Consider the following 26,301-nt stretch of genomic DNA (forward strand, 5'->3'; position numbering starts at 1 on the left):
TCCAGTTGATAGATCTCATGTCGTTGTCGTCACGGTCAAGCAGCACTCCGAGTCCGTCAAGGTACAAATGGAGGTTATGGGGACGTGAACGGAACGTGCCGAAGAAACCAGTGGAACCATTAAGGAACGCACGACTAATTTAGTGGCAGACTGTCAGCAGAGAAGAAGCATGGTGATAGGCCAGGAACGCGAACTTGCTCTGCACTATTTTTCTTGGAAAACAGTCTAATGTACGCTCGGTCGATCGTCGAGCTCAGGTCCTCAGGATTGGCGGTGGGCTGCAGATCCGCCACGTTAGGTGCCTCTGGTGGACGTTGCTGGCAGAAGAGTAATTTGCACACTGCACAGTCACTGGCTGGAAGAAGGAGATGGGGGAAAAAGCAACCAAGTGCAGAGTCAGATTGAGGCTGGAGCTAGTGAGACGGCGAGGATGGAAAGGGGATAGAAGACTTGGAAGGAGTGGAAAACTGAGGTTGAAGAAGTGGCGGGGGGGGGAAGGGGGAACTAGCTCCAACAGCAACACCCGTCAAAGAAGTCAGTCATGCATTCTGGAAAGGGGGAAATTGTGCTAATAATGCTGATCTTTTCTTTTCTATCTTTCTGTCTTTCTTTCTCTCAGCGATCTGCCTTGAATTCGCTAACTAGGCCCGAATCCGAATCGACTTCGATTTCCTGGCTCGCCGCTCTAGTGCATGACAATCACGGAGAAAAAGATATTATCATTATCTCACTCGGACTGGAAGCTGAAGGAAAAAGAAAAGAATATTGCAAAGTCGACGGGTTTTATTTCCCTTGGGACCGATTTGAGACCAGGCCTGACTACTCCGACTGCTGTTTAGCCCGATTCAATCTTTATTGCTTCCCAGTCCTGCAACTGTGAGCGCCGACACTGTTCCCATTGGGAGGGAGCTGTCCAGACAAAGGCATCCGGATTTGCCTTGCCATGAACAACCTGGTAAGCTGAAGCGGAGAAGAAGAAGAAACACCCCATCATCGTACCATGCGCAGGATCGTCTACCTGTAATAAATCTCAATTTTTGTTGTTGCCCGATAACCCCATGCAGCTGCTCTCTCGGAGAGGAAAAAAACAAATAAGAACAATTACCGTCCCGTAAACCGTTAGAACACACGAGGAGAAGTAGTAGAGAAAAGAGCTGAAAGGAAGAAGAAAGAAACGAAAGAAAAAGAAATATGAGAGAATCATTCGAGAAAGACGAAAATAGGCGAAACGAGTCAAACGACAGCAACTACCGAGTCTAGCAGTTTCATCGTGTGGGGAAGGGAAGTGACGGCGTCCATAATCCATAGCGGCTAGCCTGGCCTCCGGGCCTATTTGTCACCTCGGAATGACGGTGAAGGTGAAGAGAACTCTGTGGACAATGTGAGTCTGAGCAGGATTCCAGGAAAAAAATATTAGGATATCATTCTCGATTTTTGTCCGTTCATCACCTGCTTGCAGAAAGTCACAGCAAGGAGAGGTAAGGGGGGGTGCCCACAGACATGAGCTGTAGAGACAAGGGTGAGAATGCAGAAGAAAGGAAGATCGCTCAGCCTCAGTCATCAAGTGCAGAGGCTCTGTGAACTGGGAAGCCGATGATATGGCCCACTTCCGTTTCCATTTCCAGAACGAGCGGAGTGGAGAGGATCATAACTCCCCTGGCTAGGTTGGTGATAACCCTGTGATCCCATTCGCGGAGGGTGCTTGAGAAAAGAGGAGTCTCCAGGTTCGTGGGGGACTAGAGAGGCAATCGGATCATAAGCCTCCGAAAAGCTAGTTCCAGAGCTCTCACTCTTGAGAATTGGATCGTAGTCGAACGGTGGGGGATGGTGGCGGTAGTGGTTGTCCTTGCGAATGTCCATCATTCCGTAGCTTGAATCCGGATAAGATTCAATGCTCGATGTGCTTTTGATGGCATCCATTGGATCCAAGGAATCACTCATCATGCCGATGTCGAAGGTGGACGAAGATGAGGATGAGATATGCGGACTCGCGCTGAGGGGCGAATGATCTGCAGCCGTCATTTGATGGTAGTCATTTCGGCCGTAACTGTGGCTACCACGCTGGGACGAGTCAAACGGCATGAGTGCAAGGTGGGATCGCGAAGCTTGTCCAAGACCGGGAGGTAAGACACCTCCGCCGTCGCCAGCACCACCATTTCCCCCATCCGGACCCATGCTCGTCGAGCTATCCCGGCGGCCATCCTTGTAATGGCCGGGCGAACGTCCGCGGACGACCATTGGATGTGACGTTCTCCGCGCGATTTTGATCCACTCGTTGCCTATGGGACCTGTGATTTCAGCGTAGAGATCAACAACAAGGTTGTAATATTGTTGCTGGGCCCGTCGCTTGCCGTTATTTGCTGTCGCTTTTTGAAATTGGATGCGCTCAAAGGTATGCTGTGTCGGAGGCTGCGACTGTTGAGGGGCGCCGCCGTATGAGGTGCCATACTCCAACGGCATGCCAGCCGATTGAGACATCAGAGGAAATCCGTGCTGAGCACCCGCAGAGGCTGACCCAAGATTTGTAACCATGCCTGTTGGTGGGCAAGGCTGCAATATGATTCTGCCCGGCGGCCGTTCCGACTGCTTATCGCGTTTTGGTGTATGTTGCACAAGCTCTCGGATTTCAGAATGTTGCTCATTCACGACTGCTGATATCGACATTGAAAATTGGTGGATTCTTTCGTTTTGGCTGTTGTATTTGACGTAGAAAGGGCCGGGAATTGATGGATTGTTGAAGGAGAAGGAGCATGAGATAGAGAAGTAGTTTCGCCGATAACAGGTCCACTTGTCGTCGACTTGAAAGAACCCCTTGTGGATTTTAGCCCCAATCTCTGGTCGGACCATCTGGTTTCCGGACACGATAGAGTGCAAGGTGGTGGTCTCATAAAATGGAGGTGCATCAATCATGGGCGGAGGCACGCGCTGACTGTGGTCTAGGTACATCGGTCCCGGCTGTGTGTACATCAGGTTCGGCGTACGGTCCAAAGCACATTCAAGACCACGGGGGGTGGTCGTATATTGTGGAGCCCTCGCGATGTCGCTGAGACTAGTCAAAGAGGGTATTGGAGCCCTGGGGATGCTGTAGGTTCCTGCGTAGCCTTCATTTCTTCCCAATAAGGACGAATTACCCAATGACGGCACAGTAGACGACATACCTGTAGGCGGCTGTCTAAAGCAAGGCAATAATCCACTATCAATAAGTGCATCAAAAATCGAAGGTAAGTGGGAGGGGCTAGCTTACAATGCGCGGTGGGACCTGAACTCTGGCATTCTATCGTACCCGAGAGCAGATGAATGAGTATAGAGAGGTCCTGTCGCCGAAGAATATGAGTCTGTTGGATAAGATAATGTCAGTCGGTTTACGTTAGCCGACATTGCACGAGACTTGACTCAGGTGCGGATCGAGAGTAAAGCAGAACAAACCGGATATTGAGTCGGAGGGGCTCAAAAGCAGTGAGGGATTTCCATATCTAGGTAGAATGTTCGCGTCAGATAACAAACACCGCCAAAGGCTTGTTGGATGTATAATCTGATGAAATGTTGACGGAAGAAGCCAAATGCGATAGCCCTGACATGTCACAGATCATTGCAGGATCCGTAGATGCGTCGAGGGAAAGGAGTTGCAGAAAGAGCAACATGGGGCTGGACAAAAGTGGCTGGATAACATTGGTTATGTCAAGCGAAGCAGCAAGAGCAAGCCGGATACAAAGAGAAGTGACGCGTAGGTAGAGACACAGGGAAGTCATTTGCTCGGGAGCCTTTGAGAATAATGGGAAAACATCATTGTGACTAGTAGCTGCAAGCCGGGAAAGCGGGTGGAGCACAAGAGTAGTCCAGATCAGAAGACAACTTACGGGTTATCCTGCATCGCAGACTGCTGTGCGTTGTACCTCAAGCCGTTGGTGGCAGGTATGGGAACGGACTGTGCCAAATGGCCTCCAACAGCACTGCTTCGTCGATGGCTATCGTCGTCGTCCATAGAAAAGCCCGTTGGTCCAGGGTATGATCGCTGGCCACCAGAGTAATCGCCGTCGGTGGTAATGGGACCATCCAGCGGGAATGGACTGTGCAGGAGCGCTGCTGTTGAAGAATGGTGATCAGACTTCGACCAAGTTAAAGAGAATAATATAACGTCAAACAAAAACAGTGGAAAAATAAAAAAAGTAGGAAACGGTAATACAGGAAAAACAAATACCATGAAATCAATAATCAGAAAGAAGAAAAAAGAAAATTAGGCGCGAGGCTATCGCTCCTTCGCTGGCCGAAACTGAAATAGGGTCCTATCCTTGCCAGGCAAGGATAATAATACATCCAACCATACATGCGGGAAATACCCATATCAGCCAGGACAATGAGGTAAAAACTTCGGTGGGAAGGAGGGGAAAGAAGTCCAAAAAGGAAAGGATTGTGTAACCGAAGCGCAAGCTGTCGAAGACTTGCAAGTTGCCAGAGGGTTGGGAGCTCAACGTCAGCCTTACTGCTGGCGGTGCAGTAACTTGATGTCGGCTGTGGGACTTGCTCAGGAGACAACGAAGAAAGGACTTTTCTTACGATGATTCATCTGTGCCATGGCCAGCTACTCCCACCCGAGGTCAAGGCTAGTTTCAAGCAGAGCTGATCTGAAGAGAGGCTGAAAGGTTATCGCACGCGACGAACAAACAGGGCGATTTCCTGACGACGCCGAGTATAGGGCTGCCAGAGGAGACTTCTGTGATGATATTAGAGTGCACCGCTCATTGGACCAGGCAATTGAGGCTCGAAATATGTATTCTCACCAGTGTGAAAGGCGTGCAAGGGCGTGCGTGCCCTTAGTGCGCTATCAGATTGCAGGATAGATGGCAGGTCCAGTTGAGTGAATATTGGATGAGCTGCAGAAATGGAACGACACCATCAAAGACACAGTGGATTTCTGGAAGGCACACCTTGGGCATATTAGATTGCAGGTTATGAAAGTGAAATCCAGGAAATCAAACGGAAAATAAGCAGAGAATGGCGGGGGTGGATAAGATGGGATCTGGATTCTCGAGAAACCACACAGGCGAAGGGAAGGCAGAAGAAGAAAACATGATAGATCGCGATCTCAGTGCGGCTCTCGGACTTATTGCATTTCATATCGAATTCTGACAGACGGAGTCAGGCTGACTCCTGAGCCTTTTGTCATCTCCATCATCGGATAGCGGCACTGCAATCTCACGGATGGTTGGTGGCCAGAGAAACCTCGCATGGCCGGGTAGTAGGTAGGAAACTTATGGAATGAAGATGGCGATGAAGGTGAAGGGAATGATGCAGAAGCGAGCAGGTCAAGGGGCGAGATGAAGTCACTCACAGGAATTGAACGATTGATGGGCAAGACAGTAGTATCTTGCATCGATCGCTGCAGAAACTGAAAATCAAGCTACCAGTAGCGGGCGTGGATCGAGGAATCTCAAGGTTTGACTAGTCGCACGTCAGGGAAGGAAAGTCGTCAAGCCATGCAAAGGCCAGTGAAGGATTGTGATCGTTGGATCAGGGTGTGATCTCTCGGATGAGAGGAAGGGGAGAATTGAGGGAGCAGAGCGCTTGATATCGAATCCAGATACTCGTTGAAAGTGTGTCTGTCTACCTCCTCCTGCTCCCTCCTAAGCCCACAGCATGTCCACTCCTCCGCTTCTTCATCCTGCCCAATGAACAACCCTGACGAACATGCGGCAGACGATGTGCTCTGCAGAGTCCTAGGAGGTTTGATTTACCAAATTAAGCTTGACGGCGATTACCACTCTCGCCACGAGTTTGCTGTTGAGTTCAGACCATGTCAGGGCCGTTGGATCTTTCGGGAGTGTTATCTTGCATTCCCTGGAAGCACTACTAGGTTCAGAGCAAGGAATGAACTGTCTACCTCCCAAATACGTGGCTCCCTCCTCGAGGTTTCTGTTGCTTTGCTCTCTTCTCATCGACCCAGTTAAACTGCCATTTCACCCCAGAAACAGCCTCGTTCTTGCACAGAATCAAGAACGAACGCTCCAGGAGTTTTCATGCAAAACCGATGCTTAAACGCCTTGGACCCTGTCGAAGATGCTGGAGAAGCACAGCATTGGTCAAAGCCTCATGTTACATCCTATGACCTAATTGGGGGGTGCAGTCATCTCAATGGTCCTAAAGGGAATGAACTTTAATGTCCCAAAGTTGGCATGGTCGGAAGAAAGTGCTGGACCGCCCGGATTGCGCTGTATAGAAACAGTATCGGTCAAGTCAGCTGTCGTAGCGTAAGTAGCGGCAAACGGCAGATTGCAGAGCGCCAAAGAAAAATTAAGAAAAGATTAGTGGCGGCGATCGTCCCTCCCAGCAATCCCGTGCAGACCCCAGTCGCCTGACAGAGGCTGTGGGCACTCTGGAGCTTGGACAGTTGCAGACAGCCAATGGCTTGCTTGCCCGTGGGCGAACGATCTTTGTCGAGCATCAGACAAGGGTTGTGGACCCGCAAGGTGATGCCTCTCGTTCTAGATGGTATGGATCAAGCCTCAAGGCCCCTTGGACTTTTGGGAGACCTGCCTCCCAGATTCCAATTCCCAAAACCTTTCTCATCTTTTCTCCACCCAGTCACTAGTATTCAGGTTCTTCGGGTATTCGACGCACGAGGAGCTTCCGCTTTTTGCATGACAGAAGGATCAGGCGATCGACAGCTTTGAATCAACGACGAGCCGATTTCTGTTTTGATTTTCTTAAGGGCTTCTTTATTTCCCTCACCGACTCAGGGGAAGGAGGTACTGTCGAGTGCGTGATGCAGCCTGGTCAAAGTACTGCTGGCAAAGTTGTTTCTATTTTAGAAAAGAGCCAGAAAGCTGACCGGATTTCAGATGGCTCGAGAACAATGGTCATTTTCCAAATAGTCACACCCTCCGTCCAGCAGGCGCGCCGGATGTGGAGAGCCTGTCTTCCGTGAGGACGGAATCCGAGAGTACACTGCAGAGCTTCCAGAATAATTGGCTGGCCCTATCGACTTCGACAGCGCGCAATTTTGGACTAGTCGATCTGGCCCTGTTTCCCTCCAAAGTTTCGCCTTCAATCGGTGGAAGTCGATTTGGACCAGAGAATCCTCGCTAATTTGCCTTGTTTATCACAGGCTTCGCAGCGAAGGGCCGGCAAGTTGGTGGTAGGCATTATTTTGGTGTGGCTGAGACGATCAGCCAAACCTGCAGGAAGCTAGTTGGGTCGATGAGAGAGCAAAAAAAGAGCCGAAGGCGGTCATTGGCAGAGGGGATCAGCATCCAGTCCGTTCGGAAATGCAATTGTGGAAACCTTGGCCCAAGATGACATCCCTAGTGGAGGGTGATGTCGTGCAGGAGGTTCCCACGGGCTGCAGCGCAAATCCATTCGTAACCATGAACAAGGGGGAGGGGTGGGGGCGAGTCTAGAGGTTGCATCTGCTAGCCAGGGTGAGCGATTAATTCGCACGATTCGGCATGATTCCAGCTAGGGTGGAAGCAGTGTGAACGGGGGGGTTGCTATAGGATAATAGGGGAGCTAGAGATGACTCCAGCTTGATGAGCCGATGACAGCTTTGAGACTGTTGAGTTGGATCGAGTTCAGAATAGCTTGTCTGTCTGTCTGTACTCCGTAGTCTGTACCTAAATAACTAGTACGTAGTAGTGCCTGTCGGGTGTTGGATGGAATCCACGCTAGTCCCAAATAGACCAGGATGGCACGTGCGCCAGTGACACCAGGGTAAGTGCATCCATCCATCACAGCGACATCTGAAGTGCTACAGTGCCTGGGTACAGTCCTACACCGATTCAGGAACAGTTGAAAGAGAAACCAACCCTCGCAACTCTATTCACTCATGCCACTCTACATACCGACCCCTCTTCTTGAAACTACATCCACCCTCTTCCACCCTGGTTGGGTCCTTCCGCCGCTGTAACCGGTTCTACAATACCTATTTTTACTCAAGGTTTGCATTGTTTCAGTTGCTTTTATGTTCCGTCTTCTTCTACCTTCCTGGTCTTACCATTCTTGAGGCTTAGATTCCTCTCTCCGCCCGAAACGTGCCCGCTCCAACGCCTTTTAATGCCGAGGCTATTTCGAACTCTATTCGCTGATGGCGACTTATACTACCAGTGGTTGTCGCGCCTTAGGTTGCTAGCTCGGCGATACATAGTTGATCTAATTTCCCGGCTCCAAGGCATCCTCTGGTCCAACGGCGCTATAGAGTGGTCACTATAAGCTGAACCAAGCCGATAAATCGAAACACACCGCGTATCTAGCCTGCAGCTCGCCGTCCGGACTGTCTTGAACCCCCGGTTATATGTCAGTTGGCTTCTCATGGATCAACGTTAAGCACTAGTCCTGAACTTTCCAGGAGCCCAGAACATTCCGTCATTGGTTCCAGGATCCCTTGAACGCTCCGCGTTTCGAATTTCTATCATTAAGATCTTGATCACTATATGGCGGAGCGTGATCTCCAAGCAGCTGATATCTACAGCTTCAGACTCATAACTACCGCGAATAGTATATCACAGAAATGCGTCGTTATCCGCCTTTTGAGACTTGTGGGGCTACAAAGGTTTTATTGATGCAATGCTTTGCACGATCTCTCACCCAATCTTCTCAAAACGTTGGTCATGGAAGTGGCGGTAAATCGGTCTCGATAGATCATCTTGCTAACTGAATGGTACTGATGGGCGTTAGCTGGGTGAATTGCAAGTCTAAATGCTCGCGGATAGTTTTGAGCATTTTCAATTTCCCCGATATTGATCAGGCTTCGGAGGTTAAGCGTTATGGCTGAAGAAAGCCTGCCTCGGTATGTATTCAGATACTCAACATGCTGACTACAGAGCGTCGCTTCTTCAGACGGGTCCCTTTCGGCCCATGTGCTCATTGTCCTGCGGAGTTATCGTGGACGTCGCATGAGTAGCCAGGATTCAACATATCCTCGTGGCTATGCTCAACGCCCGCTCATAGTGCTGGTTGACCTCCCTAATCAAGCTAGCTGTGCTACCACCAACTACGACCAATTACCGCCAGCTAGCTTTCTTCAGCTGCCTCCCATGTCTCCCACCGAGCCCAAGCCTTCCCCGTTCCTGAGGTCTCTATCGGGCAGGGCAAAGGGCAACCTAACTCTACGGGACGTGCGCTTGGACTCGCCAACGCTCAAGGTCTCATTTATGGGTAGTATAATTTATTTTCTCTTTCGCAAACTCAATATTGTTGGCCCAAAACCGAGGCCGCCATGCCGGCGAGATAATTACTTCATGTGCCTTGAAGCTACGGGCACCAAACGACGTGGTGCCATAGAAGAGGAAGGTCGACAGCGAGACTGCTAGACAAGGTTCTAGGTTTAGATCTGGGGTCATATCGATTTTCATGACGCGCACTGCCGCTTACCTTGTCTACTTCTTGACTGACCACAGCTGCAGAGACCCCCACCCTTCCGTCCCGGCCGATGCTTTGACATGTCGAGCGGAGCCAAACCTTGTTTACTAGCACTTCAGGTCCTGCGAGTTGAGATAGCAGATAGAGTGACACAGGAGAGGAAAGGAGCGATTTGACGCGCAACCTACCTGGCTGCTGTCCCTGTCTGCCCGTTTCAGACCCCGGGGGTGGCGAGAGATTGTCTCCAAGACATAGGGGGGCGCCTCTAGCATTTTGCTCGCTGTCCGTTGGCCTTCAAGAACTGACGGGGGCATATCTGCAATGTAACCGGAGCTTCTATGTGCCGACAACGCCTCCGGGGGCAATGACAACCCTTTCTACCTTATTACTGGCTATCAGTAATCAGAAGCTCGGGGGATGGGGGAAAAGGGAGAGTCACGGAGCCGATCCAATACCCATTCACGGCAGAGCCGGTTGTTTTCGTGTGACCCTCCATCGAAACGACGATGCTACATCATGCGACTTCTTGAGCCGTCAGTGGACAAGATTGGTCTCTTCTTCATTGAGCGGCGAGCTGACAGGCAGTTGAGGATATTTACATAGTATCTGGGCTACTAGCAACTACCAGTCCCGAAACCAATCGGGCAGTTGCGAGACACCCGTGACTTCTGCTCATTTTCCAAGGTAAAGTGGGAGATTGGCTGCCTGGGAGGCCTCTACCAACCAGCAAATGCCATCAATTCCAAATGGGCAAGCCTCTCTACCTATCTCCCTCTTGCAGCAACTCCTCGAATTTCCGGGTGAGTCCGCCTCTCCAAGGCCGATGTGCACATGCAGCTGCGAGGAATTTGGATCGGGACTAAGTACGCTTCAGCTGCTAGTTCTGATGATTGCTGGGGACCGGTAAAGTCCTTAAGGTATGCACTTATCGAGCACTAATACCGTAGTCGACAGGGGTATATCTTATGAGTCTGAGCTTCATCGGTGTATACGCAGGTAGCATAGCTAGGCTGTTATTTGATATCGCCTGGCTGGCCACAGCTCTAGTTGTCAACCAAATTCATCCCCGACCCTGTACGATGCCAACGTTTCTTTTTGCTCAGTTCAGTATTTATAGAAATAGCTGGAATCGGGGTTTGTTCCATGAACCAGAAGGCTATCGAAGAACACCTGCAATGATGTGCGAGATTAGAAAGAATCAAACACGTTACAGCACTGGTATGCACTATCTCCCCTCACCTCTTGTCGGATGTTCGATTGAGATGCTACGGTAAGTGTATCGGTGGGGGGGGAAAGAAAAAAAAGGTAACCCGTCAGAACAATTAAAAAATGAACCGTCCCCGGTCAGGATCGAACTGACGACCTTTCGATTATCGAAGGATTTCAGCCAACTAACAGTCGAATGCGCTAGCCAGCTACGCCACGGAGACGATTTGTTGAAGTTTTTGCAGGTTACAATGCCTTGTATCTCAAAGTTATAGCTGCTTGTACATGTGGCTTCCTGTCCAGGGCTAAATGTTCTTTATAAACCGACCCCTACGGAACCCTACGGTGCCGTACTGCTGGCTAGTAGTGGCATATAAAGCTGTCGGATGTACAGACACTTACCGTGCCCCCAGGTATTTTTTATATCAGTCCAACCGCGTGCAATTCTTTAGGCAAAATATGTACGCTGGCGGGGACTATATATTTGTGCACAGCGACATACTTAGAAACCACAAAAACCCCGGTGTCAACAACATGAACAAGTATAGATCCCCTACCCGAGGCTACCACTGTGATAACTGCCCAATGTTATCCATGATATAGCTTAGGGGATTATCCCCACAAGATCCCACGCAATGGAAGATCCCTCAAGGATGCCGACGTATACTACCGTCCCCTTATCATTCAACCTACCACCCGGATACCTTTCATCGGAACCAGGAAGACAAGACTTTCTCAACTCCCAACAATAGCCGTATGTACCGAGCGAGATACACCGCAACCCGCTGTCGGTCAATAGTATATATTTAAGTGCAGGTCATAGCGAGGTCCATTACCTCAGCCACCAAGGCACATACAAGAGAAAGATATTTTGAACGAACTGTAGCTGACACGGACGCCGCGTGTTCTACGCTAGACGGTGCATCGTACTTAGTCGTGGCTGTACTAGGTTGATTACTATAGTACACTGGTGATATGATCGGACGTGGGTGGTAGATAAGGTATGCTTCTGACGGGGAGCTATGGCTTAATGTATAGGTGTTACAGGAACAGAGTTTATTTTCTTGCCACACCGTAACGTAAAGACGAAGGATAGGCAGTGTTTGAAATGGCCTACATTGTTTTAGTATACTCGAAGCGGGAGAAGGCGACTGTGCTATCTTCCATACCCATACCCTAGGTAGGGGATGCGATGCTCTATACAGACCTAAAAAGTGAGAAGATCCCGATGGGAGAGAGCGCTGGGCATTCTCCCCAGGTCCATATTTCGAGGTAAAAGGAAATGAGAAAAGCCTGGAATGCCTTATGGGTAGAGATGAAAAGTCAAACGCCTTTTATTATTTCATCACATCAAGATTGGTATCGACCTATCGAACGGATCATGACACTTTTATTGCATAAGAAAACTCGTATCGTAAGAGCAAGAGTATCTCCCAGCCCCATCCCGAGTCTAGTGGTAGTGGGTGAAGCCGAGTACCCTAGTCTAAACAGACCAGACCCCGTAAACAGTGTCGTAAATCGCGATTGAAGTAAAGAAATAAAAGAACCCAAAGATGATATAGGAGAAACGAATCTAAGTGGTTCGCTTGGCGAATTCGACGCGGAGAATGAGATGGCGGTAACCGACTAAAGAGAGAAAGTATGTCAGTGTCTGTGTATCGAGGAGGCTCGACTGAGAAGGGGGCTGAAGACGTACATCCGTCCATCTTGTCGCAGGCGCGCGAGGCGTCGGTCCGGTCCGCGAAACTGATGAAAGCAAAGCCCTTGGCTCTCTGTGTTTCTCTGTCCCGGGCAAGGAAGACTCTGGTGACACGGCCGAAGCGCTCGAATAGATCTCGGAGTTCTTGTTCTTCTGCAAGTTCGGAAACCTATATTTTCCAGTGTTAGCACCACACACACAAGCCCCCCAGAACCAAGGAAAGAAGAAACGTACGTTCGTAACGCGCAGTGTAGCCAGATCATCCTTCTCATATTTACCAGCCATCCGCTCACCACCCGCAGCAGCGCCCTTGCGCATATGAGGAGGCACGTAGCTGCCACCACCAGTGCCCAAACCACCCGCATCATCACCTCCGGCGCCCTCAGCACCAGCCGCACCAGTACCCTCATCAACAGGCGCCATGGTATCCTTGAACGGACACCTAGCTGTAAAGTGCTCTCCGTTACAAATCCGACACTTGACCTTCTTGTCCTTCAGCTGGTCCTTGATGCTGCCCTTCTCACCACCGTTCTTCTCGGCCTCGGCCGCCTGGGCCTTCCAGTTCACTGACGGACGGAAGATAATGTTCTCGCCGACGGAGGTTGTATCGAAGCTAGGACCCGCGGCGTGTCCCTGCTCAAGACCGAACTTGGCCCATGTCTTACGCTCCGCAACCTGCGGGTTGACGTGTTCGCGGACGACAGTCGTTTTAATCCGGCGGGTGACTTTGACTTTCTTGCCGTCGTCGTTGAAGCGGTATGAGACGATGGTTTTCGTGCCGTCTTTGTTTGTGGTTATCTGCTGGGCGGGGAGGGCGGAGGGGTCGTCGAATTCTTCGTCGTCGGCCCAGTCGGCCCTGGAAAGTTTTTGTTAGTCTGAGGTCTAGAGAGAATTTCAGATTTTTTTTTCGTGAGGGGGAACGCACTTAGCTGGTCGAGACATTGTGCTGTTGTGGTGGTTTGAGGTTCTTGATGAAGTTTCTGGATTTCTGAAAGGTGAGTCCGTTGTGGATTTGTTTCGCCGACAGATGGTGTGGCGTCGTGGCGGTGCGAGAGCGGTCACGTGAGCGAACAGGGAGTGTATGACGAACCAACGAGACTATGCTTCTGGAGTGTAGCTTTGACTCATGTTTGTTTTGCGTCTGAAACAAACCGCGGCTGATGACAGAGAATGTCTAGACGATAAATAGGCTTGGGTTTAGACTATCGTCAAGTCCGAAGACTTCGTCATGCGGGACAATTAGGGCATGGAGAAACTCTATTAAATGCCAACTATGTACATATCTACAATAACAACTTAAAATTCTAATACGCCAGTGATAAGAAGAATTTCGGTCACCGACCAAATAGCTTGATCTCAACAGGCCTCATACAAGCATAAGAGAATGCCGAAAAGGCAAATGCCAACTCAAATCCCACATCACCACCACTTGCGTGCTTCGCAATAGGCCCAACATACCACGATTGGCTCATCCCAGTAACCATGCCAGCAACACCGAACCCGAAAGCAAGGATAGCGGAAATACCCACAGGGAGCTTACTCGGCTTATCGTAGTCATCAACCGGGTAGCCCGAGAAACCTCGCTTGAAGACGAAATGATCGGTGAGACAGATTCCAGAATAGATGGCAAGCCAGTATGCGATAAAGTTCATGAAGTTCTCGAGTACTGCTTCAAATTGCGAGTATCCAGGGATCGCAATAGCAACGGATACGCAGGTACCGAGGAAAGTCCAGATGAAGCGAGGGACGCGTTGAGCATAGCGGCTGAGGACTTGCACGGTAAGAGCCACCGAGTAGATATTTGGGCAGTTGTTGGCGACAATTGAGAGCGCCAGAATAACGAGGCAGAATTTACCGAAACCACCGAGCGGTTCGAGGACGGCACCGATGACTCCGCCGTTACCAGCTGCGTCGTACCCAGCTTGGTATATATTGTTGTTATCATTGATGGTGGTTGCGGTCATGACAGCCACGCCGAGCATCTCAACGAGGAGAAGAGGAACAATCAAGCCAAGCCAGGTTGAGAAGAAAATCTTGCGGCGGCTCTGACTGGTTGGTTGGTAAACAGTGTAATCTGCGGCGTAGCTGGTCCAGCCAGTGGCGTAGCCGTATACAGCTGAACCGAAGGAGAGGACGCTGCCCATCTCTGACGATCCGACTTTCATGGGGATATTTTGAAAGTCTCCCGAGTGTGCAAACGTGCCGAGAACGATCAGAAAGACGATGAAAGTCGGAATCCAGCTCCAGTATTCGTATAGATGAACAACCTTATATCCAGCAAATGTGACTATGAGCGTGCAGACAGCGATAATCAAGATAGCGGCGAAGCCGGGCACATCTTCATTGACCGCATGAATCATTTGAGCACCAACTATGGTGTTCGCAGCGGACCAGCCCATGCACGCGAGGATGTTTAAGATCGCGACTAGGGAAAGGTAAAGAATGAGTTTCCGTCTCCCATTTCCAGGTTATCGGGAGCACTCACAGAATTTCGTGACATACCACCCGAACCAAAATCTTGAAAACACCATCTGGCGGAGACCAAATGGGCCAAAGCAGGAGAAGAAGCAGACCGTCATGATACCGAGCAGGTTGAAAAACAGCACCGTGAGGATAGCATCGACGAAGCCGAGATTGTAGACGGGGTGTGCAAGGGCGCCAATAGCGAAAGAACTGACGACCATGTTGGCCGCGAGCCACATGCTTCCAACATTGACGTAGGAGGTGTCTGTCTGTTCCGCCGCGGGGACGCGTTCAATTCCACGCTGCTCAACACCGAGCTTCCCTGCCAAGCGTTGGATCTTTGCATATAGAGAGTCACCGTACGCAAAGCTCTCGCCTGGTACAGCGCCATCGCTGCTACTATCCATGGTGGCCTGAGCCGCTGGAGGATTCTTTTCCAGGTCAAAGTCAAACCCTGCCATTGTGGTGATGTTTGAGGAATCGGTGCGTGACCAAGGTAGCACAATTCAACGTGGTAGTAACGATAAGCAACGAGGTTGGTAGCAAGGGATGCAATGCCCCTCTGGCAGGATTGATGTTCACATTTTTTTTTTTTCTCTCTTCTTTGTGACGGAACGAGCTCTGAATATGTACTCCGTATGTGGATCTGAGATGGAATCTTCACACGCGCACATCCGCAATGCCGCACACACGCACAATCAGTTATTATTAGGCGGCCCACTCGACGAACCAACATTCGCGACGAGGTGTGGTTATCTTCGGAAGACACGGAGGCGACATGCTCGATATGGATTTATGGAGACAGGCGCCACCAAGCTTTCGGGTCTCGAAACACGCGATGGCCAAGCAAACCTTGCTTGACTGAGGCAGAAGCCAATTGCATGGACGCGAATGGAGGCCGGGCGGGACCGAGAGAAAAGTTGACGAGGCCCGGAGATAAGAACTCTTCTGGTGATAGGCGTGATAAGAAACACAAGCTATCTGGTATTATTTCACAACCAGGTAGATGGATTGAGCGAGATCAGTTATCTCGATATCTACAGTCAGTGAAATAAGTTGACAGCTGCCTTGAAGTTGAGGTTGTACGAGAACATTGTGAAGCTGATCAGGTGACTCCAAGAGGCTATTTAAGGACTAGCGCCTCCCGGCCGAGACACACACACAGCACATGGACATTCTATCCAGGGGCAACAATTGTATTGGCAGTTTGAGTAGTGTACCGAGGCGTAGACTTCCAACAGGGAAGGGGGGCTCCAAAAGTACCTAGGTACAAGATGTGCAAAGCGCTATCATAACATCGTACTGAAGTTCTTCTCGGGGAATTAGGGCTACAGTAGCTTTTCTTGTCCTCAACCGTTTGGTTTGAATGTATACGCAATCTTGGTTGGCCAATCATAACAAATCGTCTCCGTGGCGTAGCTGGCTAGCGCATTCGACTGTTAGTTGGCTGAAATCCTTCGATAATCGAAAGGTCGTCAGTTCGATCCTGACCGGGGACGGTTGTCTTTCTTTTTTGCTTCTGATTTTTATCTTTCCTACTCCTTGCTGTAGATAATAACGTAGGTCGTCTCTTCTATCGAAGTTATTCTGGCCATGAATCTGCCTTTAGGACGTCTCAGAGGAGCAAAAACGCATACGACAGTGATGAATTGTGCCTTATATGATCATCATCCCAAGCAACTCAACTCCGTCTAACGCCATCTTTCCATGATGTCTTTTTTTACAACACTTTGAGAGCACTTGCTGGTATCATGCTTCATCTGGAGATCGCAGAACTACATTGCGAAGTAGGCCAGTCAGCTGAGGCTGGAAAGCTTGTGGAAATTGCACTGACCCCTCTGAAAGAGAAGGGAGTTTAGGACATCACCATCGGCCGACGGCTGCACCTGTCACTCGTAGAAACCTATCTGCAGCGAAACATGCTTGCACAAGCTGAGGACCTTCTGTTCGAACTTTGACAGGTATCTGCGCGTCATGTGAGCCTGATTTCAATGCTGAGGGAAAGCTGCTTGGTCATTCTTTGCAGATGGATGAACCAGATTTTATATGAGGCAGTATTCCAGTTCAAAAACTTATTACCAGCCAAACATAGGCAGCGATGGTTGATACCAGCCCAAGAGTTGCGGGGTACCTAATTAACAGACAAAGAAAGTGGCTGATCCAGCAAAACGAGTCTGACAACCGCCAGACTATTCAGCAATTGTACAATTCATCTCATTGAAATCATGGTTTACAAGACATTGCCCCTGAAGTATATAATAAAATTGCTCTTCAATATGCAGAAAGCTATCCGGCTCCTGGAATCTAGAAGACGCACAGCGCGACCAAAAAGCCCTGGTGCCCCTGTTTCTGTAGCCCAGGCCACGGCTCAGAACCCAAACTCAAAGGCGTTCCAAGTGTCGTTGGGATGAAGGAGTGGCTGGAGGCTCTGAGACACTCGGTATCAAGAAGACAGCTACTGCAACAGACCAGTCTGTCTGACCCGTTCTAGGACAACGAGATCAATAACTTGACTGAGATTCATGTCAGCGGCACGAAAGGAAAAGGTAGCACCTGCGCTTTCACGCGCAGCTTCCTTCGGGCACATGGCCTGAAAACAGGGTTTTCAAGGCGCATTGAGCTTTATACCAGTCCGCATTTGCAAAGCGTTCGTGAAAGAATACAGATCGACGACTCCCCTGTACCAGAAGATATATTTGCCCGATACTTCTTCGAGGTATGGGATTGCGTTATGACCCCGGATACTGAGTTGGATTCTACTGTCGGAAGAACACCTCGTTATCTGCAGTTGTTGGCCCTACTGGCTTTTCACACCTTCGTCGAAGAAAAGGTTGATGCGGCCATATTCGAGGTTCACCATGGTGGAGAGTATGATGCAACCAATGTGATACAGGGTCCCGTTGTAACCGGCATCGCGTCCCTCAGATTGGACCCTGTTGCGCAGCTTGGACCTACTGTCGAGACTATTGCCTGGCACAAAGCGGGAATTTTCAAATATGGTGCACCGGCTTTCTCAGTTGTCCAGGAACCAGTCTGCACGGAGGTTATGCGCTCGTAATAGAGGCACTACCCTGACGTTTGTATTATCTGAGGACAGCCTTCCCACTGACGGTAGATTACTCAGTATTCCAGTACAGCGCTTGAACTGCTCGTTAGCACTCGAGCTTACCAAAGCATTTCTTCGGGCCAAAGCACCAGACCACATTATTGGTCTTGGAGATATCCAGCACGGCATTGAACATTTCTCATGGGCCGGCAGATTCGAGATTATAGAAGAAGGAAACTTGAGGTGGTTCGTTGACGGGGCGCACAACATTCTGAGCTTAGAACAAGCTGCAAAATGGTTTGGGATGAACGTCAACAATTCTCAGTAAGCTAATCCTTTTCTACTATGGCTCGGAAAGGCTGTCCGCTGACTTGAGAAGGTGTCGCATCCTGATTTTCAGTCATTTGTCAAAAGCAAGGGATGGGATCTCGCTCGTACAGGCTCTAGCTCGTGCACTTACCAGTGACCACGAACAATGCAAGACCTCAGCACGTTATATTCATCTCTTACCAAGAGAGAGATAGTAGCTCTTTTAGTAAGTGGCTTATGAAAGCCTTTCCGAACTCGTATTGAAACTGGATAGTCCATGCACCTCAGTCACCCTTTCAAAACCTGTGCGCTTCGTACTCCGAGGCGTGGCAAGGTGCTGACCCCCATGCTGAAGTTGCAATTGCGCCAACTATTGAGAGAGCGTGAATGTTGCAAGAGGGATCGGGACTGGGGAGAAAAATGTGGATATACTTGTCACGGGAAGCTTACATTTGGTTGGAGGCGCTCTCGGGTTTCTAAGACCGTTATTGGGTGATGATATGGCTGGGTAAATCTGAGGAATGGGATTCATTGAGGCCAGCCAAAGTGTCTCACAGGTCAGAATGGTATACAGACTGTGTATGCTCGTGGGACCCGCTCCTATGGGGTGGCCTTGCACACCGATACGATATATATTGACGTACAGTTACTGTGACCATCAAGACAACAGGTAGGTAACGAGCAATATACGGCCGCTTAATGTAACTACATACGGAGTATCCGAAAGATAACAGTAGATATACCATTGTCATATTCTATCCCATATTTGGCCAGAGAACGGAAAACGAGCATTCCTCTCCAGCTGGCGGGTTGCGAATTACCGCTGAGCCCTAATTGCTGTGCGGTTTTAAGTTAACGATATGGTTATAAGATGAATATTTTCGACAGATAATTCAGCGTGGGGTAAGGGTTGAGATGATCACCTCACCAGGGACTCCAGAGCCCCCTTTGGCGGTTTCAAGTTAATTGGTGATGGGACCGTAAAATCCAACCGTTATCCATCAATCGTCTCCGTGGCGTAGCTGGCTAGCGCATTCGACTGTTAGTTGGCTGAAATCCTTCGATAATCGAAAGGTCGTCAGTTCGATCCTGACCGGGGACGGTTATTTTTTTCGCCATCCTTTTTTATCTTCCAACGAAGGGGAACACCTTTTTCTTCCTTTCTTTGCGACCTCCCAGGCTCCCACCCCTCTCAGACTATACCGATGAACAGCCGGGTAATAATCAAGAAGTCGTTATCTTAACCAAAAGAATTAGCCTCGCTGTCCAAAACACTCCTCTTCTCCGCCCTCCCGCCGCACTCTCATTACCCCTTAGAGCTAGGAGCATCGTGCACGCCTGGAAGCTCCTACACGGACTGAGTCACTGCAAGTCGTCATTCTGGTAACCCTCCACTGTGTGACTGTGTCCCATGGTGCCACCCCTTCAAACAGCAACAGATGGAGTGAGGACTACGGCCCCTCATCGGCACCACAATGCATTGTAAGAGTGGATTGGGGGCCATCTGACCGGCTAGGCTACAACGACGAGCATGTTATGCAGCGCTGTGTTGGCCCCTGTTTCTAAATCTCGAAATTCTCTTGACCAGGAACAATGGACGCAAAACTAGGTAGCCGCTCCCTGTGCACAGCCTGCTGCTCGCAAAGAGCACATGGCTGCTATTGGCTGAATACCGGGGGATTAGCGTCGCAGACGGCCCATATAGACAAGTATGAAGCATTGTCGGTACTTGCGCCTTCTTTCCTCAAGATCTATACTTTTCGTCATAGCCCGATCGGCGGATGCAACCATGCTGTAAGCGGTCCAGTAGTTGTTTGATGCACGGTGAGGCTGATCTACGGGATACCACAGAGCGAAGCTACCACATACCACCAAAGTCCCTATATATTTGAGACGCGGGCTTTGCTATCAACCGAAGCGCTGGTGCAAATGAGAGAGGCTTTGCAAAGAGGCTCAGACACAGATTATTTCCTGGCTGAGGTTTCGGAGATGCACCTTGCATTTGCCGGATTGGCGAAAGATCACATAGCCCCCCTCACAGTGTGGCTCTGGTAGGAGCTGCTGTCAATAGAAGGCTATGATAAAATTCATCAACTCAGCCTTGATCGAAGCAACTGGGATCAGGGTTGATATAGCCACTGAAAAGACGGTCTGCCGTGCGTTGGTAATAATGGATCTTGACTTATAGACTTGCGTCAGATCATTTATGTGAAAGCAGTAAATGCTCGAGCGAGTGGGCGAGATGAATCTTATACCCCTGTCCAAGAGATGACTGGTCCACGTCCTCAACCAAACCGCGCCACGTCCAATGTCGAAACCCCGCCGAGTCTCACCCACCTGCGAAACCTCCAGTCTGAAGCTGGAAAACAATGAAGCTGACATGCAAAGTGCGGGGATTCTGGAGACAACGGCAGAATGAGATCATACGATTTGCAAAATGAAGCGGTTCGCTCAAACAGGGGTTTTGTTAATGCAATTGACGGAACTGGCGGTATGGATACCATGCGTAGCCGATGAGTAGGCCATGAACCTGCACCCCCCTGTAGCCCTCGTACTCATTGGAGCCTCACTTGCTGCTGAGATTTTCTTTTGCAGCAAATGGTCTCCGCAATCCTTCTTATTAGGTTGCTGCCGGCGCTGACATGCCCAAACCATATGATCTGCATTCCAGCCTGAGAACGCTCGACCATATTCTGCACTTTGACTAGTTCAATGAAGACGCTGCCTGGCTTTCAAGGCCCAGATAGACACGGAAACCTGACAGACTGTGGAATGACCCGAGGAGGTATTGCCGTGGACCGCTCACAGAAAGCGGGTAGGTCGAAGGGAAGAAAAACTGTCATTGATATATACTAATAACGTTCACAGGAACAAAAAGTTAGCATTGCCTCGCAGCTTTGATATGGGACAGACGAAGTAATAACTGACTATCTATCATAGATTGCACCCACCCAGACTGCGCCTGTCACAAGCACAGTCGCGCCGACGAGCACCTTCCCAAGGTCATATCAGACCTGTGCAATTTTGTCCTGCAGCTGGAGGAAGAAGATGAGGATTTTGACTTGCAGACAGTCCGATCCGGGCTGACTTCCTATGAGAATGATGACAAAGGTGTCTGGCGGGGTTTCCGGCGTAGATTCATCAATGCTGGCCTTCGTACCAAACACCTCGCTGCGTTCTCTGACCAGCTCATAGCTCACTTATCTGAGCTCAAAGACACAGAGAAGCTTCAACGTACCTCACGTTATGTATCGGAGCAATTGAATTACTCGAACGATTACCTCTCTTCGTTCGACAGACAATCAGCCAACGAGCCGTCCGAACCTGATGCACAGTCAGCAACGGAAAAACGAGCCACGGGTTATGACCATATAAGGAAGAGCAAGGAGAAGCTTCCCGAGAAGGTCTCTGTATACGAGGAACGCCACGACGACTTATCCGATCTTGAAGGAGACGTCCGTCGTACGCCCTACGGAGAGTGGTCTCGAAAGAGACGACATGAGAACGATGGTCTGCCACATAGGCGCTCAATCTCACCTGTACGCCGGGGACGTCCTGTGCGACGCAGACCAGATCCCAGCGAGAGCTCCGCATGGAGCACTATCGCTGCTGTTGGAGTGAGCCCTACACGAGAAGCAAGACGGAGACGTACTCGCCATGACAATATCACTACACCAGCATACCCGCACCCTCAAGCCAATCCTACATCTATGAGACAAGCGCCGTGCAGAGGGGCTCCTATGCCGCAAGAGTACTACGCAATACCCGGACATACATATCCATATACCTCTCAACATGCCCAACCACCACCTCCGACCTTCTACCACGATACAGGTTATCAATTTCAGTCCTCTCCAGGTTATTACTTCCACGAAAGGATAAACCCCTCTGCAGAAAACGTGCCTGATAGGCAACACTCTATGCCATACTCAACTTTCCCAGCGGCCCATCCAAGATCCAGTTATACCGAGCCTCTTGGTGTGCCGCCCTCTGTATATCTCTCTTCGTCCTCTTCGTCCGCCTCTTCTTCTCCTGCTTCTTCTCCCTCGCCCTCGCGTGGCAGCTCTCCTTCACCATCGCTCTCCCCATCACCTCCGACGCCTCCGCCCGCCTCAAGGCGCTCCCCAGTGAAAGCAAGAAGAGATAGTTCCACTGAGAGTCAGATTCGCGCTCTCGAGTGGAAAAAGATGCCAGACAGAAAGCTCTATCCGCTCGCCGAGGCCCCAGCCCTTCCCGAAGGATGGGACTGGAGAATAGACGGGCAGAACCGGCTATTCTATGTTGATACGTACGCGCGGGGCTACGAAAAACGATGCTTCTGGCAGCCACCTCGACAAGAAGATATGGTTCATCGTCCTTTGCCGATCGGCTGGGAAAGGGTCTGCACGCTGTTTGGTCGAATCTATTGGGTTCATCGAATGTCGCAGATCATCTCTTATGAGCACCCGGGAGTAAGCCGGCAGATGTGCCATGATGACAACGGGTGCTTATTGTTGCTTGACGCAAAAAGGAACATACTACAGCCTTGGAATAAGATTGACCTGCAGAGCTTCGTACTTGACGATGAAGATGTTGCATGCCAGATTGTGAGCTCGGTATGGCATACAGGTTTGTCGGACGAAGCTGTCAAGGTTCGAGGAGAGCTGTGGTGGGGCAATAGTAGTGTCGAGGAGCGACATTTGAGACTCACTCCGCTTCCTGATACTGTGGAAGACGAGCCGACTGCGAATCCCAATCTAAAGACCAACGTCAAGCAGCCTCGCGAGCGGACGACATACGCAGAGACGGTTGTGGACTCCACCCAAAAGATGGTAAGTTGGAGCTACGCTGTATCATCGTGGAGGTACGCAAAAGCTAACTTGTGGCCGCTATCACATAGGCTCAGGCATCCTGCTCGAAACATGGAGCTTGGAAAGACGCATGGAGGAATACGAACTACAAGAGACCCTCAGTTGAGGATATCCCCGACGAAGCTATGAGCTACGATAATCCCGAGGAGACGCGCCTTGACCCGAAATAAGTGCAAATGATCATCGATAAGTCTTGCTGCCATGCAAAAGGAACCAGGAAATCTGCATACGTCGAAATAAGGGAATCTGGGTAAGAAAGCGGCACAAACCCGTGGACGATCTACGAGTCTGTAAAGTGAGCTACTTGTTTTTGTATACTACTGTGTTTTGAGTGTTGTCTCATTAGGAATCAATTTGTACCTTCTGTCTCAGACAGCAAACGAAAGATAATGAACACATGAATGAGAGCGAGTATGTGCAAAGCCACAACTCAGAGGAGGTCATGAAACATAAACGTAAGGCAGTCGTTAAGTACATCGAGTGAGTGACAAAGGTGCGGACAACAATCCTTTACACCTTCTCAGTCGTGGCAGCATCCAACCCAGGAGCCGGCGCAGTGGATACACCTTCAGTAGCAGGAGCAGCAGAAGCACTCTCCCCCTTCTCCCCCTCACTCTTCTCCGCCTTCCCGGTCTTCAAATCCGCCAGACGCCTAGCCTCACTATGGATATCCCTGACCTGCTTATCAGTCTGCTCATAGAACGCCCTCAGCTTCTGTCCACTGGGCGTCCCCAACGCCTTCTCAAAGTAGCTGTTCAATCCCCTCCACCCGGTCGCCGCCTTATCACTAATTTTGTAGCTCTCATCGAGCCCCTTCGCGCGGTCCGTGGCACCTGTCTTCTTATCAAAGTTGCTGAGGACGTTGGTGAAGCGCGCGCTGAATCCGTGCTTCTGGTCTAGCGCGATGGCCTTCTGGATTGCAGAGTCCGAAATCGTGTATCCGTGAGCTAGGTACTCGGCGACGATGCGGGAGCGCGGCTTGTCTTCTTGTTCGAGGTCGTGGTGGTTCTCGTCTTTGGCGTCGGCTGCGGATGCGCTGTGGGAGCCTGCGAGGTCGGAGATGGATTGGGCGGCTTCGACGTGGACTACGGAGGGGCCAAGTTGGGTTTGGTCGAGGAGGAGGGCAGTCTTAGCGGCGCTAAGCAGTGTGTTAGTGTATTGTTTGATAAGGACAGGAATGGGCTGGGTGGAGTGATGTGATTGCATGCAGGTGCGGGGTAGACTTACGCATCCTTCTCGAAGGTCACGGTTGCGGACTTGGGAGCGTCGGCTTCGCTGGAGGTGGGGGTGACTGAGATGTTGACGATCTTACCGCTGCGAGTCTGTTAGAAGATATTTGTTTCAGTTGGAGAATGTGTCGCATACCAGAAGCTGAAGAAGTCCTGGACCTCCTTCTCCGAGGTGGAGGAGGAGATTCCGGAGACGTGGACGGTGGTGTGATCGGACATTCTGTGAGTAGTCTGGTTACGAGTAGTGAGAGTGATGATAGAGATGAGGATAGATTGAAAGTGAACAGGAACAGGAACAAGAGTAGGCCGCGGGGTATTTATCCCAGAGCTCAATGACGCGTGCCGCCACATCCTATGACGTTACCACCAGATGCGCACAGCCACAGCGGGGCCGTGCTAGCATCTTGGCTTCATCTACAACGCTAGGTAGCTACATAATTTCTGGTCTAGACAGGAGAAGGCTGTCGGAATCGATAAAAATAGCTGATTGCCCGCTCAGTGCAGAAGAAAAAGAAAGAAATTATGAGAAGCGCAACCTTGTCCCACAGATGGATCAGAAACGATTGCATGCGCCATAAATAAGTCGTGTGGCTGAGATGACAATAGCACGTCTTGGGAATTTATTTCGAAATTGTGTGCGAATATTGAACTCCAATGCAAGTACTTCTAGCATGGCTACCCTGTTGACGTGCGTGCCTCTTTCTTCTGAATGCTGAGCTCAAGCTCGAGATCTCGGATGCGCCGCCGCAGCGCCTCGTTCTCATGAAGAAGGGTATCCACATCTTGTGCAGTCGTGTCATCGGTGCGGACGCTTGAATGCGACGGTATTCGCTGCGAGACCGAGCTGCGCCGAGAATACAAGCGCGAGTTGTGTGTGACATGGGCCGACGGTTCCCGCCTTCGCTCCGGTATTTGTGAAGTGACCGAGATCAGACTCTGAGACCGTTGAGGAGTTGCAAAGGATGGCCGACGACTTCGACCGCCGTGCCTTGAGTTCTGGATGACTGGGAAATACGAGCCGCTGAGGCTTGAAGAGGAGCGATGCCGCCGTGACGCCGTGGGGTATACGGGTCCGGCAACGTACGACGGTCCGATGAGGGGCTCGAAGGACTCATTGACCGTGGTCGACGTAGACGATGTTGTTGAGGCGACAGATGCGGTTTGGTTTCGGAGGAGAGAAAGCTCTCTTGATAAACGGTTGACCTAGGAAATGAGGGGTCAGACTTTGTGAGTTGAAGGAAGGCGGGTTGGTCTCACCATTGCCTCTTGCTCTTGTTCTAAGATTGAATGGATATCCGAGGGAGAGAGGGGTGTCGGTTGCCGGAGCGAACCTGCGCAAGAAGTTAGTGAGCGCTCGAGTAGGAATCAGCTAGCTTACAACTCACCAGACGTTGCTCTTGCGCGCGCAAAGTCCCTGCTTCCTTTTTGGCTCGCTGCATCGGGGCCTAAATATGTTGAAATTGCCGGAGGACTCATTGCTTGCGACGTCTGTTGGGGCGATAGGGATGCTCTGCTTGCTTGTGACTTTTCTGTTGCTGCACGGGGTCGAGATCTGGGGTATGCAAAAGTGCCGGGGCCGATTTCTGGAGACATTCTGGGGATTGTTTGATGCAAATCCAGGGGGTGAGAAGCGTTCGTTGACGAGGGAGTAGACAGTTAAGTTTACTTTTCAAGGGGCTGAACGAGCATATATATCATGATATGTCGGACAAGCACCTCTGCAGGCCATCCCTTGATGGGAATGTTAAGGCTTAAGAAGCATGCCAATCAAGACGAACAAAGAGATGGATGCATGAGACATGTCAGCCAATGTTTGTGGTTGTTCACTCTTTGTTCTACTTTCCATATTAAGCTCCTGCCCCAATTAGGTTTAGAGTACCACGAACCTGAGAAACGCTCCGTCTCAGAAGGAAGATCTATAGAGAGTTTATCTCGTTTCCTCTACTTACCGACTGCCCTCCATGTTAACATAAGCATATATTCATAATACAAAAGCCGAGCTTTCATATATCACGCACGGCCACTGTGCCAGCCCCCTAATGCAAGCCATGCATAGTCCTCGCTGCATCTGCACAGTATCCATGCAGTAGTCTTGCTTCATCACCATCCGGGGAACGTATGCCACAGACAGGTCATATAGACAAAGAC

The 26,301-nt window shown here is 50.3% G+C and overlaps 10 protein-coding genes and 3 non-coding genes across 13 annotated transcripts; 5 read left to right on the plus strand and 8 right to left on the minus strand.

The window, feature by feature from the left end:
• Nucleotides 1-342: 342 nt before the first annotated feature.
• Nucleotides 343-955, plus strand: BJY04DRAFT_70727 (uncharacterized protein). Its single transcript, XM_073720907.1, has one exon. It carries the CDS (start codon nt 542-544, stop codon nt 878-880), a length of 339 nt encoding a protein of 112 aa, XP_073570602.1. The 5' UTR covers nt 343-541; the 3' UTR covers nt 881-955.
• Nucleotides 956-1,433, minus strand: BJY04DRAFT_70728 (uncharacterized protein). Its single transcript, XM_073720908.1, has one exon. The coding sequence runs from the start codon at nt 1,304-1,306 to the stop codon at nt 1,031-1,033; it is 276 nt and encodes a 91-aa protein (XP_073570603.1). The 5' UTR covers nt 1,307-1,433; the 3' UTR covers nt 956-1,030.
• On the minus strand, nt 1,434-3,734 carry BJY04DRAFT_70737 (NDT80 / PhoG like DNA-binding family protein). Its single transcript, XM_073720909.1, has 4 exons — nt 3,427-3,734; nt 3,245-3,335; nt 3,159-3,172; nt 1,434-3,101 (listed from the first exon to the last, which is right to left on the minus strand). The coding sequence occupies exons 2-4, from the start codon at nt 3,271-3,273 to the stop codon at nt 1,561-1,563; spliced, it is 1,584 nt and encodes a 527-aa protein (XP_073570604.1). The 5' UTR covers nt 3,274-3,335; nt 3,427-3,734; the 3' UTR covers nt 1,434-1,560.
• BJY04DRAFT_70752 (uncharacterized protein) lies at nt 3,262-4,472 on the minus strand. The gene is made up of 2 exons (XM_073720910.1): nt 3,858-4,472; nt 3,262-3,473 (listed from the first exon to the last, which is right to left on the minus strand). Exons 1-2 carry the CDS (start codon nt 4,199-4,201, stop codon nt 3,368-3,370), a joined length of 450 nt encoding a protein of 149 aa, XP_073570605.1. The 5' UTR covers nt 4,202-4,472; the 3' UTR covers nt 3,262-3,367.
• Nucleotides 4,473-4,917: 445 nt separating this feature from the next.
• On the minus strand, nt 4,918-5,214 carry BJY04DRAFT_190812 (uncharacterized protein). Its single transcript, XM_073711551.1, has one exon. It carries the CDS (start codon nt 5,113-5,115, stop codon nt 4,948-4,950), a length of 168 nt encoding a protein of 55 aa, XP_073570606.1. The 5' UTR covers nt 5,116-5,214; the 3' UTR covers nt 4,918-4,947.
• A 5,472-nt stretch (nt 5,215-10,686) lies between these two features.
• BJY04DRAFT_t91 lies at nt 10,687-10,781 on the minus strand. The gene has a single exon. It is a non-coding gene; the product is annotated as a tRNA-Asn (tRNA).
• A 1,060-nt stretch (nt 10,782-11,841) lies between these two features.
• Nucleotides 11,842-15,180, minus strand: BJY04DRAFT_228165 (eukaryotic translation initiation factor 3 subunit G-domain-containing protein; the record flags this gene model as incomplete). Its single annotated transcript, XM_073718781.1, has 5 exons — nt 11,842-12,183; nt 12,254-12,425; nt 12,491-13,112; nt 13,715-14,681; nt 14,742-15,180. 5 exons carry the CDS (start codon nt 15,178-15,180, stop codon nt 12,131-12,133), a joined length of 2,253 nt encoding a protein of 750 aa, XP_073570607.1. The 3' UTR covers nt 11,842-12,130.
• Nucleotides 15,181-16,123: 943 nt separating this feature from the next.
• Nucleotides 16,124-16,218, plus strand: BJY04DRAFT_t89. Its single transcript has one exon. It is a non-coding gene; the product is annotated as a tRNA-Asn (tRNA).
• Nucleotides 16,219-17,126: 908 nt separating this feature from the next.
• On the plus strand, nt 17,127-18,570 carry BJY04DRAFT_207941 (Mur ligase; the record flags this gene model as incomplete). The annotated part of the gene is made up of 5 exons (XM_073713923.1): nt 17,127-17,159; nt 17,211-17,773; nt 17,817-18,089; nt 18,145-18,227; nt 18,455-18,570. 5 exons carry the CDS (start codon nt 17,127-17,129, stop codon nt 18,568-18,570), a joined length of 1,068 nt encoding a protein of 355 aa, XP_073570608.1.
• A 511-nt stretch (nt 18,571-19,081) lies between these two features.
• On the plus strand, nt 19,082-19,176 carry BJY04DRAFT_t90. The gene has a single exon. It is a non-coding gene; the product is annotated as a tRNA-Asn (tRNA).
• Nucleotides 19,177-20,675: 1,499 nt separating this feature from the next.
• BJY04DRAFT_190824 (uncharacterized protein) lies at nt 20,676-23,227 on the plus strand. The gene is made up of 4 exons (XM_073711552.1): nt 20,676-20,889; nt 20,943-20,951; nt 21,015-22,885; nt 22,954-23,227. The coding sequence occupies exons 1-4, from the start codon at nt 20,787-20,789 to the stop codon at nt 23,092-23,094; spliced, it is 2,124 nt and encodes a 707-aa protein (XP_073570609.1). The 5' UTR covers nt 20,676-20,786; the 3' UTR covers nt 23,095-23,227.
• vip1 (putative actin cytoskeleton protein (VIP1)) lies at nt 23,228-24,427 on the minus strand. Its single transcript, XM_073711553.1, has 3 exons — nt 24,290-24,427; nt 24,152-24,238; nt 23,228-24,062 (listed from the first exon to the last, which is right to left on the minus strand). Exons 1-3 carry the CDS (start codon nt 24,370-24,372, stop codon nt 23,435-23,437), a joined length of 798 nt encoding a protein of 265 aa, XP_073570610.1. The 5' UTR covers nt 24,373-24,427; the 3' UTR covers nt 23,228-23,434.
• A 215-nt stretch (nt 24,428-24,642) lies between these two features.
• BJY04DRAFT_70855 (uncharacterized protein) lies at nt 24,643-26,106 on the minus strand. The gene is made up of 3 exons (XM_073720911.1): nt 25,539-26,106; nt 25,411-25,484; nt 24,643-25,356 (listed from the first exon to the last, which is right to left on the minus strand). Exons 1-3 carry the CDS (start codon nt 25,744-25,746, stop codon nt 24,829-24,831), a joined length of 810 nt encoding a protein of 269 aa, XP_073570611.1. The 5' UTR covers nt 25,747-26,106; the 3' UTR covers nt 24,643-24,828.
• Nucleotides 26,107-26,301: the final 195 nt, after the last annotated feature.

This window comes from Aspergillus karnatakaensis (assembly GCF_047715665.1).
Source record: "Aspergillus karnatakaensis strain CBS 102800 unplaced genomic scaffold BJY04scaffold_28, whole genome shotgun sequence".
NCBI classification, from domain to species: domain Eukaryota; kingdom Fungi; phylum Ascomycota; class Eurotiomycetes; order Eurotiales; family Aspergillaceae; genus Aspergillus; species Aspergillus karnatakaensis.